Source organism: Electrophorus electricus, chromosome 6, assembly GCF_041902795.1.
Source record: "Electrophorus electricus isolate QZ-2024a chromosome 6, ASM4190279v1, whole genome shotgun sequence".
Classification (NCBI taxonomy): domain Eukaryota; kingdom Metazoa; phylum Chordata; class Actinopteri; order Gymnotiformes; family Gymnotidae; genus Electrophorus; species Electrophorus electricus.
Genome location: NC_137502.1, coordinates 17,975,001 through 17,983,065, shown reverse-complemented (window position 1 = coordinate 17,983,065; position 8,065 = coordinate 17,975,001). Strand labels below are relative to the sequence as shown.

The following is an 8,065-nucleotide window of genomic DNA, read 5'->3' as shown; positions in this document are numbered from 1 at the left end:
GTTGTGTTGGAATATGTGTAAAAAATACATTTAAATAATATCCTGCACCTGTGTGCTCTTATTATGCACATATAGTCTGTATTAGAGGACAGTAGCATAATGCGTCAAACGCAGAATTCTGGAGCAGAGCACTCTCCATCTCTGTCCCCTACCTAATCCTGTCGACCCCCTGTGATCTTATCAATTACATCGCCATTCATTAGCAATTAGGAAACGCATTGAAATTCAGATGTACCAGTCTGCGCCACACAACGAGATGTGTATTCTATATAGCCTGGCTCATTTCAAGTAAGGCAACCGATAGAAAGCACAGAGCACTGTTAAGCTTTTTAAATAGTATATTGCAGTGGCCTATCCAATTAGGACTTTAATGTAAATGCAGGTTTGTGATCGAAATTCTTATTTTAGTTGGTCTAAGTATATTTTAAAGTAAGCTACCTCCCTGACTGCCAAGAAACCTTTTTAATGTACATTTGATAGTTTGTTAGCTGATTTCACTGCCTTTTTTGTTTTGTTTTGTTTTTCTGCCGGCTCTTGGTTTTAGAAACTGAAAATCAACGACTAATTGATGACCGGGTTTTACCAGGGTAAAATATATTTAGCCTAAACGGCTGTCAGAACGCTGCTTTAGAAGTTGAACATTGGCTTAAGGCTTACTGCCTGAGCATATCTTTTCGCCAGTTTAGGGCCTGGTAAAAGACTTCCTGTGATTATTTTAATAAACCTTTCGCTATTAATTACAATCACACGGCCATCCTCGGGCAGATAGAAGTGATGGCCGGGGGGAATTAACAAATTTTAAAAGTGGCACCTCGGGGATGATCGTGCTGGGCTCTTTGACGAATTTATCGCCTGTCAAGCTTAGGACATGCCAGCAGACTTCACAAAAAATAATTCCATTCAAAGGATTTGACATTTGACTGATAACGTTTTATTTTTTTTTTAGCTCATTGATTAAAGTGTTCCAATTACACTTGGAAGGCTTGTGTAACGCTCAATTCGTTACAAAGATACTGTCTTTTTCTTTTTTCTTTTGTTAAAAGACGAAGGTTTTGAAAGTTACTCGTGCTGTTTACAATAGCTGGATCAACTGTAATCGACATGCATGCCTATTTTCATTCGATATTCAAGAGTCTATGAGCCTGGTTAAAACTAAACTAAGACTAAAAGAATAGCCTTCAGCCAACGTCTATTTCGGCTGTTTCCAACATACTGGGGTGACAGACGGACTAGACGGCTCTGCTGGCCAATATACAGAACACCAGGGGGCAAGAGCGACCTATATGGATCCCTTCCTGAGTCCCAGGACGATATTCAAATAGCCTTACGGGGCGTTCCCTCACCTGTGTTTAAAGGCTGGGACTTAAGAGTTTCTGCTGTAATTGTCCACAGCGCACTGACACACTCACACCACAGGACGCCTTCCAGCGACAGCGTTTCTTCGATTTTTCTTCGGGATTACTATAAAATGTTTACTGATCCGGCCACTCAGAAAAAGTTGAGTAAGCATATTTAATTATGAAAGAACAGGTAATTTATACTGAACGAAAGCAAAAATAAATAATAAAAAAAAACGACGTACGCCTATTTCCAAAGAAGCAGACGAATCCAGTAAGCTGTTTTCTACAGTATTACTCTTATTTGTGGAATTTTGGATTTACCTGTCTTGTCGGAGGTGTAATATTTTTTATGTCCCACTTCAGACAGAGAGCATCTAAGGCATTAAGGCATTAAGGCATTAAATATTTTAATAAAATTTGTAGCTTGACAGTACCCTGCTTTTTAGCCAGTAAAACTTTTCCTGGGAATGTTGAGTTCAGTGAAAATGGAATCTCATGAAATTCCGGAATGGAATGCATTCTACAGTGAAGCTAACGAGGTAAGTTTATTTGTCGGATGTCTTTAATGCTGTTTTTAATTTATTGTTTATCCCAGATGCTGTAATAAATGTATTCTTTCAGTGGAAATAATTAGGCTTAGTCTACGGTGTCAAAACGTGCTCACTTATTATACAAAAAAATTAATTATATATTTCCCAATTAACAAAGACTTGACCTAATAATTATTTGTATTTTTTGCATCTTTAATAATTCACTATGTCTCTTACTTAGGAGTATGCCTACGGTAAATCTGAATTTTACTGATGGGAGCATAACTGATAAACATGATGGCCAGTGCTACTTTTTTTATTCTCCATCCTTTGGTGTCTGACATATTTTGCTTGTAGTACAAACGCTTGAAAAATTGGCGCCTTTAGGCTGATGTTCTGTAATCCATGCAGCTGGTAACTGATTTAGTTTAGTTTAATTTCAGAATTTGCAGAAAAACATCTGATACATATTAATTAAGATATCCAAGCTCACTTTGTCTGTATCATGCTACAGATAACTGCTATTAACCTAACTGAAATATAATGAAAACTTTGTCAAATTTATGAAAAAAAGCAGTATATCAAGTAGTTAGGGGAAGGAGGAACGACAGTAAAGAACACTTAGACTTTTTTATGCAGAGACCATAACTATAGTTGGCACACGAATGTAATTTATCAATCTACTTGCACTAATGCATAAATGAATATAGTAGTTAGAAAATCCAAAATGTTCCAATGTTGCAATAAAAATATTTAGGTATAAAATATAAACCAAAACATTTACTTAAATGTTTTGATAATATGGTTTCTTTAATGCCAAAACAGTTTGCATAAATGATCCCTAATATTTCAGTATATTTTTCCATTTTTTGAAGTATAAATAATTTAAAATATTTCTGTTTATTTTAGATGTATTCTTCTCAGGGTGCCATGAATTCAGTGAGCAGCCTGAACAGCTATATCAACCTCAACTCTGCCAGCTCAGGCTCTGGTATGAACATGGGCTACCCGAGTCCAGGACTCAACAGCAGCCCACTGACCGGCATGAGTGGGGCAGCAAACCATATGAACCTTTCCCCAGTGGGATCTTCCTTGAATCCAGGCTCACTCACCCAGCTGAGTTCCCCAGCTTCTTCCCTGGGTCCACTCTCCCACTACCCAAGCATGGCTCAACCCATGTCTCAGCTAAGCTACCCTTCTCCAACATCGCTGAACCGAGCCAAGGAGGTGCCCAAGCCCTATCGCCGCTCACTCACCCATGCCAAACCCCCCTACTCCTATATCTCCCTGATCACCATGGCAATACAGCAGTCCAGCAACAAGATGCTCACACTGAATGAGATCTACCAGTGGATTATGGATCTGTTCCCATACTACCGCGAAAATCAGCAGCGCTGGCAGAACTCCATCCGCCACTCACTGTCCTTCAACGACTGCTTTGTCAAAGTAGCCCGCTCACCTGACAAGCCAGGTAAGGGCTCCTACTGGGCCCTGCACCCCAACTCGGGCAACATGTTCGAGAATGGCTGCTACCTGCGCAGACAAAAGCGCTTCAAGATTGAGGACAAGCCAGGCAAGAAGGGCTCAGGGAAGTCTCAGGAGGGTGGCAATGCCAAAAATGGGAATAGTGATGGTGTCCAGGAAGAGCACAGCCCCACCACAGGCTCTGATGCTGCCGATTCTGCCCACTCTGACAGTTCCCACCCTGGATCAGCCTCTGAGGAGCAGCAGCGGAACTTGGCTCCACTGGAGTGTTCATCTCAAACGGGCAGCCTGGCACACAATTCCCCAGTGCCCATCCCCTCTTCGGTGTCTTCCTCTATGCCTCCTTCCAGCTCTCACCTGCACTCCCAGGGCATGGGCACAAGCCCCCACTTGCTGCCAAGTCCCATGCAGCACCTGGACTTGCAGAATGACCCGCTGAAGTCAATGGACCCCCACTACAATTTTAACCACCCCTTCTCCATCACCAACCTAATGTCCAATGAGCAGAAGATGGACCTCAAGACATACCAAGACCAGCTGATGGCCTACAACAGCTACGCTGCTTCCTCGCCTGTACCCACCAAACAAATCTATGATAGTGCAGGTCCCTCAGCCATCGACTCAGGGGCCTACTACCAAACCCTGTACAGCAGGTCTGTCCTCAATGCATCCTAACCTTATCTGTAGGTCTAACAGAGCTGAGAGGAGTGATAATTAGACATCTCCAGAAACTCTGTGCCTGCCTTCTCGGGCACACTCTGAAAATCCTATGAGACTCTGGGTGCATGGTGCCATCAAAGCCACATGGTGTTGCTCCTTCTGGAAGAAAACCCCCTGAACAGCCTTAGGCTTAGGCTGTATTGATTTGGTGCAAGTATGTAGATATGTCCCTGTACAAAGGGTGAGCAGAGGAACTTACGCAGTCAAAAAAAAAAGCCAATCCATTTTATTGAACCTTTTACCTTCTCTTAACTTCAGGAACTGGACTTTTGTTAAACTGGACAATGATACACAGGACCCAGGACATACCAGTTATCCAAAATGTGCATAATGTGTATATACTGTCTGTGGCGTGGGGACAAGGAGTTATCTGTTTATTTATGAAGGGGAAAAATTAATATATCTTTGTTAGTTTTGTGTTTGTGCCATTGTGGAGAGGAGTGTGATTATTATGGGAAGTAACAGAGTTGAGTTGAGTTGAGGTTACTGCAGTAAGCAGCCTGTGCTATGTTACAGGGAAATCTGTCTGACTTGTGTTACAGTATAATGCATAATGAATTTCTGTTATGTTCCTGTTATGAAGTGCACAAACACACAGTATATACACATGAAGCTCTTAGTTTAGGTAATGTGTTTGATACATTCATCATGGTTTTACAAATAACTTTTAAATTATGCCCATGATCTATACATTTTTAGTCTGGTATGTTTTATTTCTTTCAGTTATAAAAACCTTATTATGCAAACTGGAATGAACTGTGGTAAACCATACAATTTTAGCCATCCTGCTCACTCTCAATTATAAGGCAAATGTTTTAAAAATTTTCAGTTTTTATTTATGTGCAGCATTTGAGTAGCCAATGTGTAACAGTTCTGGAGAGCTGACCCAGGAAAGGCCATTTACACACAGTACTTTGCACTAGTGACCTCTCTGCTTGACCCAGCAGGAGGGTGGAGATGGGGGCACAATCACTTTGTTACAACAATGCCTTGTAATTATCTTATTTTATAGGCCCAAATGATAACATCATAGTGAAGTGCTGTCTGTTGAACTTCTCTGTCTTCAAAGAGCCTTTTTCCCTCTACCAATGCAAAATAAAAACTTGGCCATTACATTAGAAAAAAACGACAGGTCGTTATTCATTTTGGAGGGAACAATTTCAGGTCAGAACTTGTGTGTTGTGTTATTTAGCTTTAAAAGACTAAAACATTTGTTTTAATGTTTATTTAAACCCTACTCTCGGCTTTCAATCCTCAAAGTGCATTTATATATATATATATATATATATATATATATATATATATATATATATAAAACTCTATATGCTTAATTGTATTATGGTGTGCATGTGATGGATGTCCTTTTCTTATTAAAAAGACAAAACTCTGGGGAATGATTTTGAGTTTTTGTGTGTTTAGGCAGAATAATTGTCTGAGCCAGAAGAACTTTCAATATTATCAAATATTATTAAAAAATAAAATGTAATAACCATATTGGCCATATCATCAATATCAATATCAGAAAATTAACAGAGATGGTTCTGAGCTCACCAGGTCAATACATGGTTACAGCTACATGGATTACAGAACCTTAACCGAAAGGCGCCAATTTTTAAAGCATTTGCATTAGTAGTTAAACTGAACCTTTGAAATATACTTTTATAAGTATTTATACCAAATACCAAGTATTTGTACCAAAATATCTTGCTTCCCTTTGTTTCTCCGAATGAATTGTGATAAATGTATCAATAACTTGGAATTTTGATAACTTTGAAGTGCAAGACATGCTGCACAACTCCTCAGCATGAACACACACACACACACAAACACACACACACACACACACACACACACACACACACACACACACAACACACAAACACACACACACACACACACACACACACACACACACACACACACACACACACACACGTATTTTAATATGGGCTAAATGTACTAATGCTGAATGGACATTAGGCTCTAGTCAGGGTTTTATAACAGGAGAACTCCAGGAAATGTAGTTTGAATTTGAGTCAGAATAATTACCTTCAATGGGACATTTAAAGATAAACTTTAGCTATATTTTCCAAAATGGTATATACCTAAAAGCGAGCAATATGCTTTTAGCCATGCCATATAGGATTCTACATTTGATGAAAATACAATTAATTTTAATGTTATTTTATCCTGAAAAATTATAAACATGATGATGGGAGGAGATGCCATGACATGTGTCTAAAACATGTAGACTTGTTTCGTCTACTAACTTAATAATGGATGATCTTCCTTAAATGGACCAGAGGCATTCTATTGGAACAAGTAATTTTATATAAAACTAGTGAAAATACCTCAGAAAGGGCTGCTGGAGTGTTCTACCTGATGAAAAGAGTATGAGCGTTTATTTATAAGTGAAGATGTTCCCTTCAGTGTTGCTTTGTTTCTTACTTTACATGTCTATCTTTCCATAAAGCTACATTTGACTACTTTTTTCAGACTGACTTTCTCTCTTTCCATTCTCTCTCTCTCTCTCTCTCTCTCTCTCTCTCTCTCTCTCTCTCTCTCTCTCTGTCACTCCTGTGTGTGATCTGCTGTAGCTTTGAAAATGTTCTGCTGAGTAACGTGTCGAAAGGGAGAATGACTTCACAATGTTCTGTGATAATGCTGAAAACACAGAGCCATGTTGAACCAGAGCAGCCAGACCACCATCAGAGAGAAAGAAAGAGAAAGAGAGTGTTTTGGGCCTCCTGCTAGGAATCTATAGTGGCCGTTTCTTCATGTTGAGCACAATGGTGTCTTGCTGCTGGTGCTCTGAGGTGATAAGATAGGCCAGTTCCATACTGATAGGGTTTCCACAGTGACACAATGGCACATTGGGATCAAGCGACGCCGGGCCCTTCCCACCTGCCTCTAACCTGAAGCCTTATCATGGTAGTGACCCAACTTCATGAGAGACTGCTGTCCTGAATAATATGCAAATAACCTCAATTGTTTATTAAGAAAGAAATATCTGCAAAAGACTGCCTCGTTTGAATCAACCAGCAAAAAACTCTAAAAAACACCATCCATCAAAACAGCAGTTGCAGGCAGAAAAGAATAAAATAATTTTTCAGAATTTGTGGTGTTCACAGGCTTATTTTTCTTGACCTTCTAGCCCCGAAGAGCACATAAACAGATTTCACACACAAGTAATGATAATCACAGTGATGATGGTGATGATGGAAAACATTGTGTGGATGCTCAGTGATGTCAGAAGCGCTATAGAGCAGAGAGAGGGTGAATAATAAGCTCCACTCCCTCAGCGCTGCTCCTTGCTCTTTCCCAGCAGTATTCCTGCATATGTCACACAGCCTGACTGATAAGGGAGATTTGTTATGGGGCCAGAACCCAATATAAAGTCTCTGGGCACTGGGTACTAACCAGTTGTATAGCTCAACTCTGTCTCTCTTTATTTTTCTCTGTAATACTGTAGTGAGGAGAATGGGCATTTTACCTAGTCAAGTGACTGCTTTCCAGGGTCTTAAAACAATAATGAAATTAGATATGGAAAAAGCCATTAACTTCAATTTTATGACATTTATTCATTTCTTTTGTTTTGTGATCATTAACAGATACACTGACCTCTCACTTACTTTATGCTGTGTCCCAACCCCCACAAACACAAGCACACTCACACACAAACACACACACACACACACACACACACACACACACACACACACACACACACACACACACACACACACACACACACACACACACACAATAAGAACCACAAAGAGTTTCATGTGGCAGAACTTCACTCTATGTTTGCTGATATTACTGATAAACTCAAGACGAGAGAGAGGGAAAGACCTGCCTGTCCCCGAAGATGTGCCATGCAAATGACAAGCGGAGCATCCTCCACTGGATCCTGGAGGAGGGCTGAGCTATGTTGACACAAGTGTTTTTAAAGAAAGCGTTTAGGGAGGCTCCCAGTCATTCACCCGA

General features: G+C 40.0%; 1 protein-coding gene across 4 annotated transcripts; it reads left to right on the top strand.

Annotated features, from left to right (window-relative positions):
- The first annotated feature begins 1,398 nt into the window (after nt 1-1,398).
- Nucleotides 1,399-4,352, top strand: foxa3 (forkhead box A3). 4 transcript variants are annotated; one of them, XM_081716810.1, is made up of 4 exons: nt 1,399-1,611; nt 1,787-1,879; nt 2,112-2,124; nt 2,780-4,352. In XM_081716810.1, the coding sequence occupies exons 2-4, from the start codon at nt 1,836-1,838 to the stop codon at nt 4,028-4,030; spliced, it is 1,308 nt and encodes a 435-aa protein (XP_081572936.1). In that variant the 5' UTR covers nt 1,399-1,611; nt 1,787-1,835; the 3' UTR covers nt 4,031-4,352. The 4 variants fall into 4 exon arrangements, with proteins under 4 accessions (XP_081572936.1, XP_026870290.1, XP_081572937.1 ...); XM_081716811.1 differs by having other exon boundaries at nt 1,408-1,497; XM_027014489.3 differs by lacking the exon at nt 2,112-2,124.
- The last annotated feature ends 3,713 nt before the right edge of the window (nt 4,353-8,065 follow it).

What these genes read in the sequence shown, in the direction of transcription:
- foxa3 (XM_027014489.3), top strand. Translation starts at nt 1,808, where the DNA reads ATGTTGAGTTCAGTGAAAATGGAATCTCATGAAATTCCGGAATGGAAT. An exon ending in TCTACAGTGAAGCTAACGAG is followed by an intron (nt 1,880 to 2,779) that starts GTAAGTTTATTT and finishes TGTTTATTTTAG; the next exon opens with ATGTATTCTTCTCAGGGTGC.